Source organism: Marmota marmota, unplaced genomic scaffold (genome assembly GCF_001458135.2).
Source record: "Marmota marmota marmota unplaced genomic scaffold, marMar, whole genome shotgun sequence".
NCBI lineage: Eukaryota > Metazoa > Chordata > Mammalia > Rodentia > Sciuridae > Marmota > Marmota marmota.
The window spans coordinates 33,643,913-33,669,630 of record NW_026000026.1 but is presented as its reverse complement, the minus strand read 5'-3'; the positions used below and the strand labels follow the sequence as shown (position 1 = coordinate 33,669,630).

The 25,718-nt window shown below is 37.8% G+C and overlaps 1 protein-coding gene across 1 annotated transcript in view; it reads right to left on the bottom strand.

Annotated features, from left to right (window-relative positions):
• The window catches only part of Plcb1 (phospholipase C beta 1), a 727,531-nt gene that overhangs the window by 245,353 nt on the left and 456,460 nt on the right, over positions 1–25,718 (bottom strand). Inside the window, exon 5 of the mRNA XM_048811856.1 lies at positions 12,803–12,940. Within this exon, the coding sequence (XP_048667813.1) occupies positions 12,803–12,940 (138 nt within the window). The remainder of the gene's footprint in view (positions 1–12,802; positions 12,941–25,718) is intronic.

Sequence of the window (25,718 nt, the reverse complement as noted above, 5' to 3'; positions counted from 1 at the left end):
CATTCCCCACCCATGTTCTTGCACAGTGTCCCGCTAGGCTGGCAGTGCTCCAGTCTGGGGCTCCCTGAGTAGTTTCTGAGCAGGTCTGTGACTTCCTTGGCTGCAGCTTTCTAAGTATCTTAGACTGTGGTTTTCTCTGTTTCATCAGACACTTTCCCCATTTTCTTCTGCAAACTTATTGAAATATGTCATCTTTTATTGACTCATCTCACTGGATATTTGTCACTAGGCATTTGTATTCTTTTCCCATCATTTTCATAGAATTTTGAGAGAGATAAGAGGTCACACTTGTGCTCATTCTGCTGATTGGTGCTAACCCTATTTTTAGTTCCTGTTCCAAACCCAATTTCTGGCTTTCCCTCCTTCACTGGCTCTCCAGCTCAATAAATGCAATTCCAACATGAACTGCCAGCATCCTCAGATCCTCTGTCTCTCGTGCCGTGCATTCTATCCATCAGCAAATGTTTTGGTTTAGGTTCAGAACAGACCCAGTGGCCAACCACTTGTTATCACGCCTACCCCAATTGCTCTAGTCTCCCCTAGTTTCTTTCTCCTTCTGCACTAAGGCTTTCCTATTAAAATAAGGCACACCAGAGCAATCCCTTGCTCAACACAATTTGCTTCCCGTGTCACTCAGAGGAAAGCCAAATTCTTACAATGGCCAGGTATGACTGTGTGGCCAGCCATTACCCCTTGCCAACTTCTCTCTCACTGCTCTTGCTCCCACCCTTTGCTCCCTTTCAGCCAAACTGGCTTCTTTGAAGTCCCACCACCATGCTGGATTCTTGTGCCTCAGGGTCTGTTCTCTCCCCAGATACCTTCTGAACTCACTCCATCCTCCTCCTCAGGGTTTTCCCCAAAAGGCATCCTCTCAGTGTAGTCCTGTGTGACCAGGGCATTCAAACTTGAAACACACTTCCCTTCTCCAGCATCTCCTGTCACCTTCTGTCCTTTATTTCTCCCTGCCATGAACACTACCTTGTTTGTTTTATTGTCAGTCTACCCCCATTCAATGTTTTTGGTTATTTCTGTACCTCCAGCACCCACAGTGCACGGCACACAATAGGCTATTAAATATTTCTTGAATGAATGGATATTATTATATAATCATTAGGAAAATTATTAACAAGGCACTTTTCTTAAAAACAAAATTCCTCCATGGGACAACGTCTCTCCTTTTGTTGGCCTGACCCATGTCAACATACTTGGTAAAGAGGAGCTATTTTTAATTTTCTCAAGAAAGCATGTGTTAGTTAGCTCATGCGTAGGGAGGGCGGCAGTTATAGTCACTCCCCAAGTGGGAGCAAAGCTGAGTTTGGGAATGATGGGGAGAATGAAAGTCATTGTAATGAGTACTACCCGCATCCTTCTACGTGGACCTTGGCAAGTTATGGAGAGACAATTATGCTTCAGAAGACTGAAACAGCCAATCAGCTAAGGGGCCTTAATTTATTCAACTCTATAAAAATTGAGATTAGAGTACATGATGTTCAAAGTATCTATAGCTCTAAAATTTTAAGTGCTTTATCAGTTTTTTCAAGAGGTTAAAAGCCCCTCATTGTTCTTTTCTTGTACTCCTTTCTCCCTCTTTCTCTTCCTCCTTTGCTTTCTTCCTCCTCTCCATAAGAAATTTATTGAACACCTACTACGTGCCAACACTAAGTTAGATACTGGGGTCACAAAAATGACTGAGCAATTATTTTTCACTTTCAGCAGTTCACAAATTCAGTATAGGTTATGAGGTACACTGACAGGTAATTATAGAGTGATAAATACAATAGAAAATATACTTGGGGCTGGCTGTGGTGGCACACACCTATAATCCCAGTGGCTCAGGAGGCTGAGGCAGGAGATGGCAAGTTCAAACCCAGCCTCAGCAAATAAGCAAGGCTCTAATCAACTTAGCAAGACCCTCTCTCAAAATGAAAAATAAAAGGGCTGGATATCCTGAGATGTTGCTCAGTGTTTAAGCACCCTTGGGTTCAATCCCTGGCACCCAAATAAATAAAATATGCTTGGGGTTCATGAAAGAACAGAGAAGAGAACAATGTACCATTCCTGGAATTCAGGGATAGAAGAGGAGATGGTAAACTATATGGCTAAGTCCCCAAGGAGGTCTAGAAATTTCCCTGGGGTACATACTGGAGAAAGGTGCTCTAGAATAAAACACACAATGATTATCAAAACATTGAAAATCTAATTATAAAAGCAGACAATCACAGGAAGTTAAGAACTGCTGGAGCAGAAAGGTAGGAGGTGAGTGCCCAGAACCAGAGGGTGGGTGCTATGTTTGCGTTGGTCACTAATGAATCCCGAGTGCCCAGTGAGGTATTTGGCCCCTGGTAGGCCTTCAAAAAATATTTGTTCACTACGCAGATAAAGGAAGGAATGAAGTACACACTTCATTCTGAGGGTAATAGAGAATGAAAAGAATGTGAATCATGAGCAGATTTTACTGATATTCTTACACAGATGGGCAGGCAGGGCTGGAAAGCAAAGAGAAGGTTCTAAGAAAGCAGGGAGGGGCTGACAACAGGTGAGGCCTGTTCAGGGCCTGAACAAGACAGCAAGAAGAGGGATAAGAAAAGAGATGTGAGATCTGGTCAGGCAGCTCACAGAGCTTGCACGTTATCTGGATGGTAGGCAAGCAACTGGTGTGGATGAAGTTAAGGAAAACATCCAGAACACCTCACACCACACCTCTCAAAGAACTGAATTAGATTCTCTAACATACTCACAGTTACAGAGGTCCCCTCTAAAATCTAGAATTGCAGACAGTCAAGATTGATGTTCAGTGTATAGAAACTATTTTTGGAGAGCTCATTTACTCTGTGACAGCTACTTCAAAATATAATAACGTAACACACAGAAATTCCCTGCTAAAGACTTTTTTGCATGCATGAAATGACATTTAAAAACCCAACTGGCTCAACCAGCTTGGGAAATTCACTGTTTCTATCAAAGCAGAACATACGAAGATCTATGACCAGCAATTACTCTCCCCCGTATATACTCTGCAGAGAGGCAGATGTTTGTAACTACATTATTTGTAATAGCTCTGAACTGGAAACTGCCTGAGTGTCCATCAACTATAGAATAGATAGATAGATAAATTATTACAGAATACTGTTTAGCAAAGGGAAGAAAAACATCAAAACCACAACAAATAGAGAATAATATCATTAAGCTCATAAATATAATACTGAATAATAGAAATCAGACCAAAAAACTATGTTGTATGATCCATTTACGGATATTTTTTAAACAGGTAAAACAATTCTATAATGTTAAAACTCAAAATAAGGGTTTGGTTAACATGGTAGATGTTTTGGGGTCCTGGTGATGCACAGTTTTTCAATCTGGGTGCTGGGTATGTGGGTGTGTTTCTTTTTTAAAAAGCCTTCAGGACATACAGTTTGGATCGGTGCACTCTTTTTTGTTTGTTGTATTTCAAGGATTCATTAGAAAAACCTGATTCTTTTCCCATTAGCATAGCTACACAAGAAAAAGGAATTTGTTTTTTTCCTATTTATAAATGTGTAAAAGAGTTTGTGATTAAAGAAGTAAGGATTGAAAACAATAGAGTCTGCAGATCTGTGTGTAGATAAGTAAACACAAAATTCCCCCTGCATGTCTGTTTTTAGACATCTTGATCTCAATCCATTGGCTCCTTACTGGTCCAATCCACTGCTTCTCATTAGACTGAAGCAACATTTGGACTGAAATTTGACAGAATGAAAGGTGGTTGAACAATGTGCATGCCCAGGTGGCCTATCAGAGTTTCAAAATATTTAGGAATTAATAGCAGAGCCTGGATCTCAAATCCTGTCTCTCAGGGTGACAGGCCACCTCAGGGATACAGAGCATTGGGCAGCTAGCAAAGGTGGAATCAGGAGATGAGCTTTGGAGTATGAGGGAAGCAGCCACAGGGGCATCTGTTTCCTGCCTCATCACATACAATACATAGTCTTGCCTAGAACACCAGCTTCAGCCTTCCTAAAAAGACTTCTACTCATTTTTTTTTTATCATGGATGATCAGAAAAGGAACCAGAACCCAAATTAAAAACATATTGAAAACCATTTTGGTTTTCTAAATGCAAAACAGGGAAGACATCACCTTTCCTTACTTTGTAGACTGGTATTCTTCTGTACTAAATTATGGGACAGATTTCTTGACTTGCAGAGATTCTCTAGGTAATGAATGATCTCCTAACACCTGCAATTCAGGTTGCTGAGACCTGGAGGTAGGAGCCAGCATATGGCAATCCCTGGAACTACTGCTTCTGGCTCACAGCAACCTACACAATACTGCTCACACTGCATGCCATCAGGGGGGTAGGACTCACACCTAGATACCTGTTTCTATGCAGCACCTCCAGAGAATAAACAGAATTATGGGAGAAAGACTGGAATGGAACAGGTAGAAGAAAACTATTTTATCTTCAGATGCACTTGCCAATTGAGCATTTTACCTGATGAATCAGCTGGCTCAAAATAACGTCATTTTGTCATTTTTTTTGTGACTAGATGTATATGATCTGTGTTTTATATTTCATGTTCACCTTGCCAGTCAGATCTTTAAAGCAATGCTCTAACTAGTGCTGAAAAGGGCTTAAGAAATAAAACAGTCTTTACTCTCTGAATAACTAGACTCTCCTCTGTCACCTGGAAAAGCGAGGCAATCAGAAAAGAACTACAATTCTTTCCACTACATGCACCACTCATCAACATTTTGATCAACGTACTTCACTCACCGTCTTCTAGATGAGAGTCCCACCTCTCATGGCCTAGCCCAGCCCCTCTATGCAGGATAGAATTGAAATACTGTTTTTCGTATAAGGATCAGACATTATTGGAACACACTGTTGTGTTCCAATAAAACTTTATTTATAAAAACAGGTAGTAGGTTTGGTGTGGTCGGGCACACCTGTAATCTCAGCATCTTGGGAGGCTGAGACAGGAGGATCGTGAGTACAAAGCCAGCCTCAGCAATTCAGCAAGCCCTAAGCAACTTAGCAAGGCAGGATCTCAAAATAAAATATAAAAAGGGCTGGGGGTATGACTCAGTGGTTAAGTGTCCCTGGATTCAATCTCTGATACCAAAAACAAACAAAAAATAGGTAGCAAACTAAAAATGGCCCCTGGGTTGTAATTTACTAAGCTCTGTACTAAATTCTACTGCTCTTGCCTACTCAGGCTCCAATGCTTCTAATTCTCTGGATCAGCATTTGGTTTCCGTCTCTGGGATCCTTCCCACCAGTCTATAAACATGCTATTGTCACTCACGCCTTAAAAACCACCTCTTGACTCACTTCCCCTTCCAGCCGCTTTCCCACATCTCTGATGCTCTTTATATCAAAACTTCTCAAAACAGCAATGCCTTTTGATCTCTTATTTCCCGCAGTGTTGCCAGCACCCATTCCACTCAGGGCTTGGACCCTACCACTCCTCTGAAGTTGCTCTAATAAGGAAGGATTAGCAGAGGCCTTTGCATCATTAGAGCCAATTGCCAACCTTGGGCCTTCATTTTAGCTCAACTAGGAGCAGCAGGATCACTCTCTTCTCCTTGAAATACTGTCTTCACCTGACTTCAACTGACAAAGGTTTGCTGGGTTGCTTCCTCTCGACCTTGTCTTTTTCTGATTCTTGCGTATCCCTCCATGACGGGGTGTTCAAGACTCAAACCTGGGACATGTTCTCCATCTAGGGTCACTTCCTTGTTGATCTCCTCCATTTTATTAATACTATTTCATAACAGATACTTATTTGTGACTTGTTAATACTATGAAATAACCAATGATTCCCAGACTTATATATTATATCTGGTGCTCCACTCCAGGCCCATATAATCAACTGCCTACTCAATGTCTCCACTTGAATATACAATAATAGCCAAAAGTGAACTGAACTGAGTTTGAACCGAGTTTGAACATGACCAAAAGGGCTACATACCTCCAAGTAAAAATTTACTAGATGTTGTAGATTAAAATTTCTCCATGTCAGTAAGTAATATTTCTATCTTTCCTGATGTCTGGGCCAAAATTCTGATGATATCTTTGATTTAATTTTCTCTCCCACGCAACATGTAGAACATAAGAAGATGGTGTCAGTTTTATCTTTAAATACACACACACACACAGACACATATATATATGCATGTATATATCTATACATGTCTATATATTTTATTTTGATATAAAGAGCAGCAGAGACATATATTTGAATTCCTTTTCATCTCCACAGTTCCACCTTGGTTGAAGTCAGTAGCCACTCACTTAAAATATATAATTTCCTAAATTATCTGCTTGTTTTCACTATTGTTCCTCCCTTTGCACTCCATTATTGATTAAATGTTAAGTCAGATCATCTCTGTTCTCAGTTCAAAACCCTCTAGTGGCTTCTGACTCACTCATAATAAAAAACAAAGTCCTTCCAAAGCCTACACTGCTCTATAGAAATCAGTTTCCCTTGCCTGTTCAATCCCCACTGCTACTATTTTCTCTCAATCTTGCTCACTCTGCTCCTGCCACACTTTTCCTTTATGGTTCCTAAACACACCAGACAATTCTTGCCTCAGGACCTTTGCACTTGCTGTTCGCTCTATGTGGAATATTCTCTCTCCATATATCCTCATGGCTTGCTCTCTTACCCACTTCAGGCCTTTGCCTAAGTGTCACCTTTTCGGAGATAACTGAATTGACCTTCCTATTCAGTGTCCCTTCCCCAGAAATCCCCACCACCACTTCATTTTTTGTTGACATCACTGATTTCCTCCTGATACTTCACATGACTCACTTATTTGTTTTATTTATTGTCTCTCCCTCACTAGAATGTATGCACCACAAGGGAAAGGGCCTTGTCTGTTTTATTCACTGCTTTAACCCCAGCATTTAGAACAGAACTTGGCACTTTGTAGAGAGCTTGATAATGTTTTGTTAAATAAACACACGAGTAAACAAATCCAAGCTCCCTGTTTCATGGATGAATAATGTGCCCACACTATCCAGGGGCTTGAAGGCTCACATACATTAGTCAGAAGAGTGCAGCTCAGATTTATGATTTACAGACTCTTTCTCTTCCCTTTACTGTGTTCCTTCCTAGAGTCCCCCTCAGGATTCATATTAAAAGCAAAAACTGAGGTCTTACAGGAGGAGATATTTCATTTGCAGCAATTATGATCTGCAGTGAGAGCAGAGCCAATGTTGGTCTCCCCCAGCATCAATCTCTCAAAGACTTGGTTTGCATTTGTTTAATGAAGGGGCTGAAAGATGAGCTTGTAGGACACTGTGTTAGTTTGTGTTCTTCTTGACTTTTATATTTGGCCTGCTTAAGTCACGATTTGTCTTCTCTATTCTTTAATTTTTAAGTTGCAAATATAAAAATGGAGACTAGAGGATCTAAGAGGTTTTCTTTTAGAGCATCCTGTCTCCTTTCCCTCTCTAGGGCATGGAGATGATATGGTTATGCATATGAGCCAGTCAGAGACACAGATAAATGACCGTGATTAAACTTTTGAAAAATTCCCACAGTGACCACTGTTTCTTCAAAAATGAAAAAATTGACATTGCAGAGAGGTCATGCATCTTAGGAACCCAGAGGACTCCAGGAGGGGTTTGGAAGTGAGAGCATGCAGGAATGTGCTGGGGATGCTGATTCTACTCTGCAAAACAGCATTCCATGCTTTCTCCATTGTGCTCCGTGGTTTTGAGACTTCATTTAAGACAATGTTTTCCATTCTGAATAAGTATCTAGACCAAAAAGCTGCCAAATGGAAGCCCATATGTCAAGTTATTTTTTGCTTGGCTCACGTGCTAAAGACAATTTTTGCTAATATTTAATATTTCATGTGGATTCTTCATCTCCTTTTAGAGGAAAACCCAAAGACCTGGCACCACTGAGCCCACACTTCTCTAAGGAAGAGATCCTCAGGGTACAGTGTCATATAATACCTGCAGTATTGGCACCATCTTGGAACTTGTTTGTTAGAGATGCAATTGCTCAGGCTTCATCCCAGACCTGCTGGAGCTTGAGCCTAACACAGAGTTTTTAATAAGCCACTCAGGCTATTCTTATCCATGCTTATGTTTCCTACATATTGCTCTGAGACAACAGTTGGTAGGAGCAGAATGAGGTTGCTACAGTTCCTCCAAATCCCTTCTGCCTTACCTCTGTGCAATGCAGTTATTACCAACACGTGAGGTCCTGTAAGAATGTATGCCAACAACCCTGAAGATAGCCCATACAGCCTCTGAGAATTACTGACTATCCCTGTGCCTTATTCTGTCCTAGGCGTTAACTGACAGATACATAGGGGGTGGTGGCATGGGGATGAAGTACATCAGCACCCCTTGTTGGCGAGGAATCTCAGTGGAGACTGGGCCAAAATTTGGAGGACTAAATGTTCGTCTAAGCCACTGGAAAAAATCAGAGGACAAGAATCGATGATAAATTGATGCTTAAGATAGCCCAATTGAAGGTGTAGGAGTTGTAGGTCCAGGGTCTGCACTGGAACAGGATGAACAGGAACCATGAGGAAAGTAAACTATAGTGAGCAGAGACACCCCCTGAAAGAGGCTAGCTAGTGACTAGAATTGTGGGGTTTTCAAGGAAAACTCAGTCATGGAGACAACAGCGAAGTAGTCTAGCAACTATGTTGTGTCCCCTCAAGAACACCTTGCCTAGGCTTCACCTCTGTTCTCTTCCCTGAGAACATGAGGCAGCATGTTATCATGGAGCTTATTTTACCCCCTCTTCTCCTGTTTTCCCTTCTTCTGCTGCTGCCTCCTCCAATCCTACCATAAATCATAGAGTGGTAAGTGGAGACCGTTGGCAACCAAGGACAGGAGAGGAAAGGACTCTAGGGGTCATTCACCATCTCCCCTGCAGTTCTGGAGAGCGCCCCAGGGAGGTGTCTGGGAGTTGCACGTGGTCACAAGCACAGCATACCCACCGGTTCTCAGGGTTACCAAGGTGTCAGGGAGAATGGAAAACAAACCACTTACATTCAAGGGAGACACCCCACCCTCCACCGAGGAAGCAGATGATTGTCAGGGTACAGAAGGGCTGGCAAATCATGTTGTGTAACAAAAGTGTAATTGCCAGGGACACTACATTCAGAGTTCAATTACAGAAGAAGACGATGAAAGACCGTTTCCCCTTCATATCTGTCTCTTAAAGGATTCACTTGTCTTAAGGTATAAATTAAAAATTCAATTTCAAGTGGTTCAGGAAAGAACAAAATGGCATGTGAATCTAGAATCACATCTTCAGGAAAATTTAAGTCTCAGTTCTAGTTTAAATTTCTCATTGATGGGCTGGGGATGTGGCTCAAGCGGTAATGTGCTCGCCTGGCATGCAAGGGGCACTGGGTTCGATCCTCAGCACCACATAAAATAAAGATGTTGTATCCACCGAAAACTGAAAAATAAATATTAAAAAATTCTTTCTTCTCTCTCTCTCTCTTAAAAAAAATTTCTCATTGATGCAGGAGAATTCTCAGAAATCTATGATATTGTGGCAACTGAGCAACTTTCCTCATATTTTCATAAAGAAGTAATTCTTTTCTTCTATATACACACTCCTTGTTCTCCTCTATTCTTCCACACAGTCCTCCATCTGAGATATGATATGTTCAAAACTTCATTATGAATTATCTGTTTTTTTTCTTCAAGAATATAGGCCCCTAAAGGGATTAGTTTTCTTCACTGATGTATCCCTAACCTTGGAATTGTGGCTGAAACAGACAAGGCACCCACCCAACAAATGTGTGTTGACTGAATGAAAAATGAGACAAATCTGTTTGTGTACAATCTCTTCTGCTGATGTTCAACTTTTACAGGAGTTTAGTTTTTTTTAGCTTTCCATTACTGTGACAAAATACCTGAGAAAATAACTGTTTTGGTTTAGATATTAGGTGTCCCCAAAAGCTCATGTGTGAGACAATGCAAGAAGGATTAGAGGTGAAATGATTGAGTTCTGAGAGCCTTAACCTAATCAGTGAATTAATCCCCTGATAGGAATGAACTGAGAGGGAACAGAAGGCAGGTAAGGTGTGATTGGAGGATGGGGGTCCCTGGTGATGTGCTTTTGGGGTTTATATTTTTTATCTGGTGAGTGGAGTCTCTCCCCACCCCCTTCTTTCTCTCTCCTTCCTGTGATGTCTTGAGCCCTTCCCTCCACCACCCTCTTCCACCATGATGTGCTACTTTACCATCAGCCCCAAGTAATGAAGCTGGTGTCTATGAAATGAGATGTCTAAATCCTGAGCCCCCAAATAATCTTTTCCTCCTTAAAACTGTTCATGTTTTTGTCAGTTCTTCCAGTCACAGCAATGAAGAAGCTGATTAAAACAATAACTTAAGGGAGGAAAGATTTATTTTGGCTCATGGCTTCAGAGGTCCATGATCAGCTGGCTCTATTGCTATAGGCTGAGATGAGGCAGAATATCATGGTGAAAAGCTGTGTCTAGGCAAAGCAGCTCACCTCATGGTGGCTAGAAAGGAGAAAGAGGGAGAGGGAGAGGGAAAGAGAGAGAGAAAAAGAGGGGGTAGGAGGAAGGGCTAGAGACAAGATATAGTCTCCAAGGGCATGTCCCCAAGAATCCAATCCCTTTAACTAGATTCTACTCCCTACAATTTCCACCATCTCCCAGTAGAACACTCAGCTATGAATCATGGTGCATTCACTTCCCCAAAGCCCCCATTTGTGAGCATTAATGCATTAGGGACCAAGCCTTCAACACATAAGCCTACGAGGGACATTCCAGATCTAAGCTGTTACAGGGGGCTTCTGTTGGCCTTTCCATACAATAAAACAAGACTTTAATACTGGCCCTGCACTAGGCACAATATACACTGTCCCCAGAAATTAAAAAGAAGATATGATCTTCTGAGATCATACTAACAATTAGAAATATGAAAAATAAATTTCAAGAATAACATGGTGCTTACAAATTTTAACTTTCTGGCCTAGCAATTTCAGTGGGAGAAAAATACCCTAAAAATATTACAGCCAGGGAAGGCAAAACATGCTCTGTGGCTTCATTAATTATACCAAGAACTTCAACTAGCTGCTGGAAAAATCTTTATAGAAACAGTACTGATGGGGAATATTACAGGTCTCAGAAATCAAAACCCCTTACAGAAAATTAGTGGGCGGGAACTACAGAGAGGAGAAAATTAAATATATTTTAAATATAACTGTAGAAAGGTTTAATGCAATTTAAGATATACAGATTGAGATACAATATAAAAACCTATATTCGTTGTTATTAAAAACCTCCCTGAAAGTCACTATCATTTAATGAATGTTTTAACTTGAGATTTAGTGAATCTCATAAATTGGTGATTTTTTTTTGAATGGGAATATGATTGTGTTTGGAAAAAGCAATTTAAAAAATATTTTTCAAATTTTTAGCATTTGCTTATATTCATCCATTTGTCTAAGGACCCATCCATACACTGAGAAATGAAGTATATAAACTCAAAAAGGTAACAGTGGGACACTAGAATAACTAGTGCAAGACAAGCACAATGCTGACACACACGTAAAGTTCTATTGTATGGAAATGTCTCCAAGTGTAAATTATGCAATAGAAGTAAATGGGTAACTTGGTCATTTGTCAGAGAAAACAGATTAGGTTTGAACACACTTGGAGAGAGTTTCTAAATACCTTAGAGAATTAAAACTGGATGGCATTTTATTCATTCTGCTGTAAAAATTAAAGTCAATGTAAATATTGGAAATAAACCCCTGCCAATAGTAATTAACGAATTAAAGGTCAGGCTAGTATATCCGGTGTAGCTCATAAAATTGTCAGAACACTGAGGATTAGGAAATTATAGATCATACTGCCCAAACAATACACACTGACCTGGAGTGACCCTGCTGCTGTGATCTGTGACCTGAGATACCCTATAAGGGCACGTATAAGATATGCATACTTCAAAATATTCCTACTCATCTTCTTAACCCTTGAAGGAATTTGTAGGAAGGACAAAGATCATAACTAGCATTCCATAAAATATTAACATGGAAAAAGAAAGCTCTTTAAATACATTCATTACTGTATGTATGTGTGTGTACGTATACATGTACTTATATGCATATATATGTATGTATATGTATACGTACACATATATATTTTAAAGGCCTTTGGGCATTCCTAGAGAAAGTATCACTCCTGGGTCCAGCTTCTTGTTTGCTGTATTGTACTTATATTCCAGTTATATCTATATTATCTGAAAGACCCTTTATCTTAGTAGAATAGCAATTTCTTAATGGACACGGTGTATCTAATTCACCTTCCTAGTCCAGAGTCTAATAAATACAGTTATTTAAAATTTTGTGTTTTTTTCTTCTCTCACATTTTAATTAAATTAATACTATATAAATGGTGGTAGGCTATGTGTTGTCCAGGGACAAAGAATTTAAGAAGGTATTAAAATTGCCTGCCCTCAAGGAGAGAGTTGAAATGGAAGTAGAGTTAGATAAAACAAGAAGGAATCTGCGATAATAACTTGGGATAGGTGAAATGGAATGTGGTTTTATCTACTATTTTATTTTGCAAAGGAATTATATCAGGTGATTTTCTCCTTGTGGAAAAAAAAGCCCATAATTCAAAATACATATAATTATTGGAAAGTGTTTAATTATACTTATACTTGATGACTGATTTATATTTACTTGGAATTTCAGCACAAGTTAAGTATGACAAACATTCAAAGTCTTTCATAGGTATTAGTACCATATCATAAGAATTAACATTGAGAAGAGAGCTTCAGAGATTTCCAGCTACTGTACCTTGGCTACTTCTTCTTGGAAAGCCACGAGATTCAAATGGGAGATATTAACTAGGTCTGGCCCGTACACCACTGTTATCATCCGATGCTCCAAGCGCCCAATGTTCCCCACATCCAGAAGTTCACGTAATTTTGGATCCTGGTAATAAATGTTGAAAAAAAATTAGTTTATAACTAGAGATTCCAAAATGACAGCATAACCTCAAACAATTAAAGCCAGAAAGACTTCAAAACAAAGTTGCCTTTTATTCTTAATTGAAAATGGTTGGAAGTGAAGGCCTCCACCTCCAGTGGCCTAGAAACAACTTGCCCCAACTGTTTGTGGAAAGAGAATTTCTGGCTCAAGACCTATGGTCCTTCACTAAAGTGTCCTTTCTGTCATACTGCCATTCAGCAAAATATTTATGTGTCATAATTATCCCTTTATTCCCTCCAATCATCCCATGAATTGAATTTTGAAATGAGAAAAGTCTACCTCATTCCTTGATTCATGGACATATTGAGACAAAGAAGGTAGTTCTTGTGGTATCAAAAGTCATCATTATGCCTGCTATAGTTTGGATCTTAAATGTCCCCCAGAAGCTCACGTGTTAAAAGACTTACTTACTAGCTTGGCACTATTAGGAGATGGCAGGAACTTTAAGAGGTGGAACTTGGTGATCTTAGGTCATTGGAGGCCTGCCTTGAAGGAGATATTGGGGTCTTGGCTCCTCATCTTCCTGTCTTTTTTTTCACTTCCTGATCATGAGGTGAATAGTTTGCTATGCTACATGCTCCTACCATGATGTGCTGCCCACCTCTTGCCAGAGGACTGAAAATAGTAAGTCTCCCTGATCATGGACTGAAATTTCTCAAACTGTAACCCCAAATAAGCCTTTTCTCTTTTATAATTTGTTTATCTCAGGTATTTAGGATCGTAACATAATGCCATCTAGGGCTGGGGCAGAAAGTTAGCCAAGGCTCTTAGAATCCGACACTGAGTACAGATGTCAAGAGATAGGCTATGACAGTGTAGAAAATGACAGCACCTGCCATGAATAGGTTAATTGAAATGCTATCCTCAGAATGTTCTGGGATTTGGAATGCAGGGAACTTCTGCCATCTTTTCAGAGCAAGTTGCATTCTTTGGAACATCATAAGTGAGAATCCCTTGGTGATACAGCCTTTCTGGGAAAGGGAAGTTTCCAAACTTTCAGAACTCAAAATAAAACCTAAAATAGGGCTTAGTCAATTTGGCTGGATTTATTTTCCTCCCGCAGGACGGGCCCTAAAGGACTTCTCAGTCCATGCAGAAAATTAGCATCAAATCAATCACTTAGCAAATTTGCTGCCAGCTTCTGAACAAGGAATAAACTTGAATTCTTATTTATTTAGCTAAATGCCGGGCCAACAGGGCCTGATTACTGAGACTGGTTATTCTGACCTCCCTTTTGAGGTTTTTTTTATATATACCGTCCTTACAAAGAAATAGCGGAATTGAAAAACCAAGAAAGTAAACAAAGTCTTTCCAGCTGAGTTACTTTATTTGGTGCCATTAATTCTCTCTTTAGTTAATAAAACTTTTTTCCTCTGTTTGGCTGCACAAAGAGGAACATTTTCAGGTAAGTTATGAAGTGAGAAAACCCCATTTCAAAGCTTTGCCCAATATAACTGAAATCTCAACTGAACTAACAGGTTGAGAGCTTATCAAGTAAATTATGCCTCCCAGAAAGATCAAAAGCTACCCAAAAGCATCAATTTTCATGACCCAGAAAAGAAGAGGTGTTTAGTAAAAGTTTTATGGAATAAACAGTAAAAGCAAAGAAGGGAATTTTTTTTAACACCCTAGCATTAATGAAAGATTAAAGGAGAATGTTCAGGAAGAATAATCATTTTGCAAAGGCTAATTAAACAAGTATACCAGCTGTTTTGTGAAATGATTAATTGCACTGCAATTTTTGAACACCATTGAGGCAAGGTTAGAGCGAAAACATGCTTGATTGACACTTAGAATTTTTCTTTCTTTTTTCCTTTTTGTATACTTGGAAGAGAAAAATAATTATCTGGAACCATTGAAACTTGTAATTATAAATCACAAGTTTTGTCAGTGATTACAGAGTCCATCAATATCTCTACTTCTGTAACATTTAATGGGGAAATATTTGGGTATAAATAGGCTCTGTACTTTGAACTCCTTTTCCTTTCAGTGAGGGCCATGAGAATTACCCTCTGTCTTTTCTTGTCCTAAGCATTTTCTATTAAGTCACTATTACTTTAGTAATTCTCATGTCCATTCAAAACACTTTTGCTAGCAGGGCCTGGTGATACATGCTGGTAATCCAGCTATTTGGGAGACTGAGGCAGGATGTTTGTGAATTCAAGGCCAGCCTGATCAACATAATGAGATCTGTCTCAAAACAAGAAAGGGCTGAGGGCTGAGTGGTAGAGTGCTTTGCCTCGAAAGTGCACTGCCCTGGGTTCAATTCCTAGCATCAAACACACCAAAAGAAAAAAAAAATCAAAACATTAACAAAAAAACACTTGTTCTCAAATAGTTGACTACCTAAAGAGTTCTAGTTTTCAGCATTGTGGGGAAAAATTGTGAGGGTTACAGGTTCACTTGAATTATCATATAGGAACTAAAAACCAGTAGAAATCACCTGGATGGAGTGCCCTTAATAGAAAAGAATTCTGGAAAAGAGCTGAAATCCATACTGTTCCTAACAATATTAGATACAGACAACAAGAATTAATAAGAAAGATGATCAACTCTTTGTGGCAACTTTGTACAGTTTTCCCACTAATGGTTGTACAGGTATATTTAAAAACACTCTCAGTATTTATGAAATTAGAAGTTTATAGTAAAGTACTGAGAAGTAATGAAGCAGGCTGGTAAAATGAAGCTGATGACTGAATTGGAGGTGTAGGAAGTTGGGGATTCAATTGTATATAAGTCTGTACTTCTAGGATGATTATATCACATATTTTTGTTTTGTTTTGGTTTTAGTACCAGGGATTGAACCCAGGGGCATTCTACCACTAAGCCACATTCCACATCCTCAGCCTTTTAATTTTGTATTTTGAGACAGGGTCACTCTAAACTGCTAAGGCTGACCTCGAACTTGTGATCCTCCTGCCCCAGTCTCCTGAGTTGCTAGAATATATAGGCTTGCTCCACTGTGCTCAGGTATACCATAAAGATTTAAAAAGGATTACTGAGCATGAGTCAGAGGAACAGTGAGATTTGAGAAAAATCTTCTCAAGAGAAAAGATATTTTAAAATCATGTAGCGCTGGATACAATGAAATAATTCAAGGTAAATGATTTAGAATATATAACATCAAGTCTGTGTTTCCTCATGGAGTACACTGATTCAAAACTATATTTAACTATTTTTCCCACCATTGATTGTTTAACATTATATCTTTTTTTCATCTATTTCATTTATATAAAGAACAAACTTGGTTAGGTCAGAATTCTTCTTTAAGTAACAATTTAATTTTTCTTTTTACCTGTACTAATACTTTTTCAAATTTCAAACACAGTTCCTATTCGAGCATCATTGACATGTGAAGGGTATAATGAAAATGATGTTCATTTCTTCCAGTGCCAAAAGTTGTTCTTAGCCATTTTCAGATCATCAGAGAATACACAAAGGGAATTATCTGGAATGATGAACTGCAAAAGCACATTTGGAGGACCTTACAGATGGAAAGAATTTAATGGATACAGATGTCTAAAAATTCATCATTTCTGGAGCAGTCTCAGATCTAAAAAAACAAGTGGCCATCTTCCAAACACAAACAAAATCAGAATAGCAACAATAACAAAGGCCTATAGACAGTTTTCCTGTGAACTACCATGTCCTAAAATCTATTCTATCAAGCACTTTTATGTCTGCATGAATTTTGATGATTGAACCTGCCAATAAACTCCCAGAGAAGGAGTTACCTACCTAGGTTACTAGCAGGAGTAAATGCATCTCTCTGTCCCTACAACTGACATAAATGCTGTGGATATTAAAAATGCATCTCTCTGTCCCTACAATTGACATAAATGCTGTGGATATTAAAAATGCATCTCTCTGTCCCTACAATTGATATAAATGCTGTGGACATTAAAAACAAATAAATAAAAATAGAAAAGTAAATGAGCTATCTCCACAACTCTGCAAAAACATGCATTTCAAGTTGAAGAACACCAAAGCATATAACTCAGAAATAAGTAAGAGGAGAAGCCAACTTGGAATTTTCTACTTTTTCCCTATCTGTCATTCAAGGGTTGCTTTTGGCAGAGAATAAACTACATGTATCTCCACAGTTAAAATTAATCAGACCAACTAGGAATTCTGGCAGTTCTAATTTAACTCCACTTTTAAAGTTAAATCCTAGATAATCTCTATTCCCGTAAGAGTTACAAAATAGAGACTAAGTAAATTCATTTTCTCTCAATAATCAGGATTCATGATTGAATTACTTCATGCCCTTTGCAAAGAGAGTTGAGTTTACTCACTAGTGTTTGCCATTCCTATGTAGCTAAAGAAAGTATAGATGGTTCTCCACTTAAGAATGGAGGACTCAATTGCTGCACGTTTCTGTAATTGTAATATACAACTTAACACATTAGAGATTGATGGAAAGAATAAACACTAGCTAAGGAATGATTGTTCAATAAGTATTAAATGCCAGTTTGAATCCACCCTCCTTAATTTGACTTTAAAAAAAGCTATTTTATTTGTATAAAATATCATGAAATGTACCTTTTTTGGACATTAGGCATATTAAAAATTTGTTAGGATAAATCTGTGTGTGTATGCGTATGTGTGTGTGTGTGTATGTGTACATTACTGGGGATTGAACATAGGGGTGTCCTACAACTGAACGACATCCTTAGCCCTTTTTAAAAATTTGAATTTTGATATAGGATCTTGCTGAGTTACCAAGACTGGCTTCATAGTTGTGATCTTCCTACCTCAGCCTCCCCAGCAGCTGGGATTATAGGCATGTGCCCCTGGGCCCAGCAGATTATTTTTTCTTAGCTTATAATACAATATTCTCTATCTGTATTACCATTTTGTGGATGCAACTTTAATCCACAATTTATATGAAAGTCTTTTCATTAACTCTCTGTAAGACAATCAGAGATAAAAAAAAAAGATGGATTCTTAACTATACTTAAATGAGATCCATATAAAAATAGGCAAGTGTTTCAATTGGCAGAATAAAAAATAAATCAGCATCCATCTGAGTCATCTCCTGAAGTAGTATTTTAGGCAGTTCATTAAAAACATAAAATAATCCATATGCTAAATTAAAAGAGGAAAGAAATAAGGTCTGATGACACTAGTTGCTTTCCTAGGAAAGAATGGAAGCTAAATGGTCAAGTTTAATTACCGTTTGTACAATCATCCTTACTGCAAGTAAAAGTGCATGAAGTATATAGCAGTTTTTTTTAAAAAAAGTAAATGGAGAAAGTGGTTAGCTTTCCCCTCATTATGTTGTCAGTGTTTGTCAAACTTTAAAATTCTAAAGTATTGATAGCTTGTCACTCATGTTTTAAACTCTCTCCACCCTCTTCTGCAGTCTTTACATATGTAACCACCTGACTGCCAGGAAAATTCCTAGGCACCTCTGCAGTGAATGCATAAAACCCACATGCCCTGGGGGGAATGGCATGTGCAAAGAACAAAATTAGGGGTCATATGTTCCTTCACATTTAAATTACCAATAGATGGCAAAACACTAGAGCCTGCTTCAGCTTTCAGGTGAGGCCAGTACTTCTAGGTAATTTTAAATATCTACCTGCCCAAGCTTTAGAAGAAGAATAATGATATGTGTTTGTTAAAAGAATATACACATACTTTTCATGATTTTGCTTCATCTTCCTGACTCGTGAGATTTTTTTCTCCCCATTTTGTAAAAACATCTGCTTCCTACCATGGTACTTTACTACAATTAGATGTTGCCAAGGGAGCTTCTAGAAACTCAGAGCATAATTTAAAATCAAACGTCAAAAATGCAGGCCTGATCCTAATAATGACCAACACAAACAATATTCCCTTTTTTGGGAAATCTGTGTGTGTGTGTGTGTGTGTGTGTGTGTGTGTGTGTTTGTGTGTGTGTCTATGACAAGCCTATCTATAGGCTTGTCGAGGGAAGTGCATTCTGCTTTTCTGGCTTTGAGTTTTGGTTCTGTCATTTAAAGCAATGTGACCTTGAAAAGTTTCATTAACAATTCTGTGACTCAGTTTTCTCATCTGTGAAACAAGGACAATCCTAGTTCCTCCTTAATAAGAGCTTTATGGGAAATAAATGAATCATTATACATTAAGTGCTGACAGCAGCACCTAACACACTGAATAGTCAAAAACTAAACCAACAGTTGGAAAATTAAAGACAACATAGGGACATATATTGGATAATTTAATCTCTTACAAGAACTGGAAGATTTTTTTATATATATACACACATATAAATGTATGTATACACATATATGTATTTATGACTTTGACATTTGTCAATTAACACATGTATTTTAAACATATGCATTTGCATTATATATTTCCTTTAATTCACTGTACCATAGGAAAGGGAGTTTAAGGAGAGATAAACGAGAAGTCATTTCCAGAACTTTTCAGTTTTTGGTTCCTCCATATAACTGGCTTTAAAACTTAGGCAACATAGTCTATCTGAGCTTTTGACTTTTTTTTTTTAAGAGAGAGAGAATTTTTAAATATTTATTTTTCAGTTTTCGGTGGACACAACATCTTTATTTTATTTTTATGTGGTGCTGAGGATCGAACCCAGCTCCCCGCACATGCTAGGTGAGCTCGCTACCGCTTGAGCCACATCCCCAGCCCCAGAGCTTTGACTTTCTGCACAGGGTAGATGATAATAGCAATGCCAGCGTGCCTTAAAGCATTAGTGTGGTGATCAAAATTAAACCTGCAAACTGTAATGTACCTCATGCACATGAAACATTAATATATTTTTGTGGAGACTGCCATGATTTCTTATTTTAAAGATGCCATGAAATATTGCATTGAGATAAATGTTAGCTGCTACTTTCAAAATTATAAATGCTTTTGCAAGTTAAAAGGAGGGAAATTTTCTCATCAATTCAATACAAATAATGAAAGGGTTTGAAGTGATGGATAATTTATCTATAAATGTCTAAATAGAGATGCATGTGTTTGCTGAAGGTTCTACAATATTTAAGATTAACTATTATTTGATTTTCAATTTATATCTGTTTTCTGATTAAATATTTGATTTTCATATTTGTTTCTTTTATTTACATCTGTTTTCTAACTCTAGATATGTATGAGTTAACTACATTCCATAAGATATAAAGATCAATAATGTATCATGCCATCAGAATGTCAGGGATATAAAGGTCTTTACAATTCAAAGAGGAGGTTTGATTTCTACTTTCATAAGGAACAACTAGTAGTATCTAAATAAGTCCTGTCTTAAATATCTTTTGTGTGTGCACTCTCTTCGGAAATAAGCAACCATCTTCTAAAATTCCTTACTATTAATCCATCAAAACATTTATGCATAAAGACCAAAGCGGTCATCCTTAAGACCTCAACTTTCAATGAGAAAAGAGCATCTTGAGAGTTATATGATTGTGACTATTCAGTAAGATTAGGCAGGTTAATGATGCCTGTGCTATAAAAGAATCACCAGAATTACTTTCACAATTCTAAACAGGGAATTTAAAAAAGGGAATTTAAGAAGTGTAAAATTCTCTTAATTTTACAAAATTTTTGCCCAAAGTATTAAGTATAGCTAGGATATTATTAGTAACTTCTTTGCATTTTAATTTTTGACCTGTACTGATAAATTTTTAGGCAATTGTTTTTTCCTTTGTTCTCAAATTTCATTTGTTCTTTTAAAAGATATTTTTCCTCCATTCACCTCTTTTTAAAAAATATTTATTTTTTAGTTATAGGTAGACTCAATATCTTTATTTTATTTGTATATGGTGCTGGGGATCGAACCCAGTGCCTCATGCATGGTAGGCAACCCTCTACCTCTGAGCCACAGCCCCAACCGGATTCACCTCTTTTCAGCCATCTTTTCTCTTTGCTAGCAAAATTTTTCCCAGGGGATTTTGTAAATCCATTGGAAATTGAGAAGTCAAGTATTGTTACATCTTCCTAAAAATACGCTTTTTTGTTTTCTTATTTTGGTATTGAGGATTGAAGCCAGGGGCACTCATCACTCAATTACATCCCCCAGACCTTTTTATTTTTCTATTTTGTGGAGGCCGGACACAATCTTACAATCTTTCTGCCTCAGCCTCCCAAGTTGCTAGAATTACAGGTGTGAGCCACTGGGTCCAGCATGTATTAAAAGATGACATTTAATACATAAAATATATTTAGGTGAAATGTAATGTTACCCAGCTTCATATTAAGAGAATTCAAGCAATCCCAATGTCAGAGATTGAATTAAATGATTCTAATTCTTGACTCTAATTGATTTACTCACAAATTTGCTATATGATTCATTTATGGCAAACTTACAGTTTAGATGTGGTGTCCCCCAAAAGCTCGAATGTGAGACAATGCAAAAAGATTCAGAGGAGAAATGATTGGATTGTAAGAGTCTCAACCCAATTAGTTAATTCTGAAAAAATGAACTGAATGGTTGGGTGTGGCTAGAAGAGAAGGGAATTGGAGTGTGTCTTTGGGTATATATTTGTATCTGGTGAGTGGAGTCTTTCTCCCTGCCTCCTGGTGACCATGATGTGAGCTCTTCTTTCTGCCACCCTCCCCTGCTAAGATGTTCAGCCTCACCTTGAGCCCCAAGGAATGGAACTGGCCTTCTATAGACTAAGACCTCTGAAACCATGAGCCCTCAAATAAACTCTTCCTCCTCTATGGTCAGATCCTTTAGTCACAGCAGCGAAAAAGCTGACTAAAACAAAAAACATTGTTTTTTACTCGAGAAATAGCAGTGTATGTTGTAGGAACAGGAGAAAACACATACTCTCTCACCACCACCTTTTTAATGATTTCAACTAAACACCTTTTTGTTAAATACAGGTTAAAAGATTAGAAGATTGGTTCAATCTAGCGATTTCATAGTATTGCCAGGTAATTTCAACAGTGAAGTACACAAAATGACGGATTGCATTGGGCCATGAGTAGGTTGCCTCCTGTGGTATACTGGTAAATGTTTAACAACAGGCTTTCAAAGAAACCAACAAACAAGGAGCAAAAAACCAACCAAACACTGAAACCCCAAAGTCAAGTAAACAAACAATATAAAAGCCGTTATAGCTTAAATTCTAGCATTTACTGATGTCTATGGGGTGAATAGTCTCACCATTAGCAATTTCAAGTTATCCACATGACACCACTGAATTTGGAGATGAAAAGAGATTAGTAGCACACTATCATAAAACATTTAACTGTACAGCTATAAAAGATACAATGAGTCTCAAGATCATATATAATAATAACATTTAATAACATAATTAGGAAGTGATGAGTTTAAATATTTTTAAGGGGTATTTAATATCATTTACTTGGTTGAATGTGTCTGTTATTTAGTTTATAATGTCTGTGTTCAACCTTCACTCACGAATTTAGCAAACATTCAACTAATTACCTATCATGAACAGGCTGGCTTGAGCACATCACTGGTTGCATCTGTAAGTTAAAACTTGACCTAAATAGAGAATCTATGCTTGACCTAAAGAGAGAATCTGTGCTACTAGGAAGCAGGGAGCAACCTCAATTTAAACAGAATTACCTCAAATCTCCATAGACATCAATTTTCCCGTTTTAGCCCTCCTCTGGCTTTTTTCTTCTGGTAAGATTACTTCATGATTGGATTGCCTGACTGTCACAAATCTCTCTTTCTCAGGCATTCTCTGAGATATGTAAGAGAATCCTACTCTGAGTACTCCCCAAGTATGGTCCTTCTGGGCAGAGTCCAGCTTCCTGGGCATTCTCTCTCTCTCTCTCTATCTCTCTTTCTCTCTCTCTCTCTCTCTCTCTCTCTCTCTCTTTCTAATTTTTTTTAAAAATTATATATGACAGCAGAATGCATTGCAATTCTTATTACCTATATAGAGAACAATTTTTCATATCTCTGGTTGTATATATACAATATTCACACCAATTCATGTCTTTATACATGTACTTTGGATAGTAATGATCATCACATTCCACAGTCATTAATTACCCCATGCCTCCTCCCTTCCCCTCCAACCCCTCTCTGCCCTATCTAGAGTTCGTCTATTCCTCCCATGCTCCGAAAGTTCATTGCATGGAGTTCATTCCTTAAAAGAAGAAAGAGTCAACAAATAAATGACTTAATACTACATCTCAAAGCCCTAGAAAAAGAAGAACAAATCAACACCAAAAGCAGCAGAAGACGGGAAATAATTAAAACCAGAGCTGAAATCAATGAAATTGAAACAATTCTTTTGTTTCAATTGGTGCTTTTCAATTGTTTCTTACAATTGAAAAAAAATTGACAAAACAAAAAGTTGTTTCTTTGAAAAAATAAACAAAATTGACAGACCCTTAGCAATGCTAATGAACAGAAAACTCAAATCACTAACATATGTGATGAAAAAGGAAATAATTCAACAGACACTGCAGAAATACAGACAATAATTCGAAATTATTTTGAAAACCTGTACTGCAATAAAGTTGAAAATATCAAAGGCATCAGCAAATTTCTACAGTCATATAATTTGCCCAAATTGAATCAGGATGATATACACAATTTAAACAGATCAATTTCAAGTGAGGAAATAGCAGATGCCATCAAAAGTCTACCAACCAAGAAAAGCCCAGGACTGCATGGGCTCTCTTCCAGTAGGGGTGGGTCTTGGACTATGATGTTAAAATACAATAGAGACCAACTTAAAGGGAAATACAATTAGGGCACTCCCAAAGTATAACTGTACTTTCTTCTGATGAAAGAATCCGTTTCTCTGGGAACAGTCTCCTGTGCACCAGTGCCCAAAGGCCCCTTTACAGAAGATTCATCACTTTTCTTGTTTTTGTAGGCATCTGACTCCTAGTCTTTAATCATATACTGAATAAGTGTTTAAGCCTCTACTGTTTACCTGTCATTGTGAAGTTGATGGAGTTGCACTGGTGAACAAAAATGGATTCTATACACCTTGGTGGTGCTTACAATCTGGTAAGAAAATAGGCATCGAAAGAATCACAGAGTCTCATTAAAAAGAGCAAGAGAGTATGGTAGGGACCTCTAATATATATAATTAATGATGTCAGGGAGAGCTTCCCTAAAGAACTACTTGATGAACTGAAATTTGGAAAATCTGAAAGAGTCTTAATAAGATGAGGGAGGGTAGTTAGAAGCATTTCCGGCAGGGGAAAAGCATATGTGAATGTCCTGAGGTAGGAAGGAAGAGTAGCAAGTGTGAAAAAGTCTAAACTACTAGAAGAGGTCAGGTGGGGAAAAGCAAGAGACAGACAGAGGGCCATACTACTCAAGGAGGTATCAGCTGTTCTCATTAAGACATTTTCTAAACCCTTAAGCAAGATAAGCCATTGAATGGTTCAAGCCAGGAAAAGTTATGATGCCATTAGGGAAAGTCAGGATGCTATTGGCTCAAATATGGGACTGTTTGGAGGGGAAGCACCTGCAGCATTTCAGGTGGGAGAGATTTGTAGCGTGGGCCTGGGGTATAGTGGTATAATTGGACAAACTGGTGAGATAAGTAAGAGGCAATATAAGTTGGACTTGATGTGACTGGGTATTGGGGTTGAAGAGATTGATATGTCAGCAATATCCCAATTTCTGAACTGCACAATTGAGAAAATGAAGCTATAGTCAATAGAGACAAAAATACTTGAAGAGAGATTAGATATGGTCATGAGTTTTCTTTTTGATATGCTAAGTCTGCTGGGTTTGCAAGGCTATTCCTATTGCAGAAAATAAATCCCACTGGAAAGGTTGTATCTACCAGAAAGTGGCTATAGAAAACAAAGCCCCTGATTTCAGTTTTATTCTGGATAGAATTCTCAATGCAAAAGCAACCTGTAGAGCAACATGACAAATATATTTGTTACATATTTTCCTCTTCCATCAATTTCAGGTCATTGTATTTTCACCCCACAATTATTATTTTTTTATTCTCACTTTTAAGTAATTTTTTGTTTATCAAAATATACCCCAGGAAAAGTGAATGGAGTATAGATTTCCTTTACTGAAAAAATAGCTTCTAAAGAGTCTCAGAGAAGTGACACATTTTGGATAAGTCTCCATAGAAAATAGATGTTGAAGATTTCTATGCATTGTTGCATTCAAGAGTGTAAAGGGACACTTTAATAATAAAGGCACTTTATCAAATCATTGATTTCTAAGGCCATTGTGTTTTATGTAGGCAGTTTTGAATAGTGATTTATAACTAACAATGCATCTTCAAAGTGTGATGTATTAGATGTTCCTCTACATATAACAAAAGAAATATAAATCATTGTCTTCTTATAAATTTGACTTTCTCAAGTCCAAGTGGTTAGCAAAATTCTTAAATAGTCTAGTAGAATATTCAAGACAGCATATGTCACAGAAATCATTTAATTACATAGGAGGGAACTGCATATGGCTTGTAAAAGTGACGTTTATGAAGCATTTTAAAGGATAAATTACAACATGCATGGTAAGAACATTCAACTATTACCTGTCATAGTAAAAACATTAAGAACTGGTACCCAAGATATTGATCCTGTGAAGATAGAGAACAAGGAAATGCTACACAATATTAGTAGTGCGATTTCTTACATCGTGAGATCATGGGTGACTTTGTATCAGATGAAAGAAGCTTCTGATTGCAAATCAATTGCATACTTTTATAAAAGTTCAAGCAATTTAGAAAAGTGTAATGGAATGAACGGAAGTTTGAATCCTGCCAGCCATAAGCAACCATGGAGAACATGA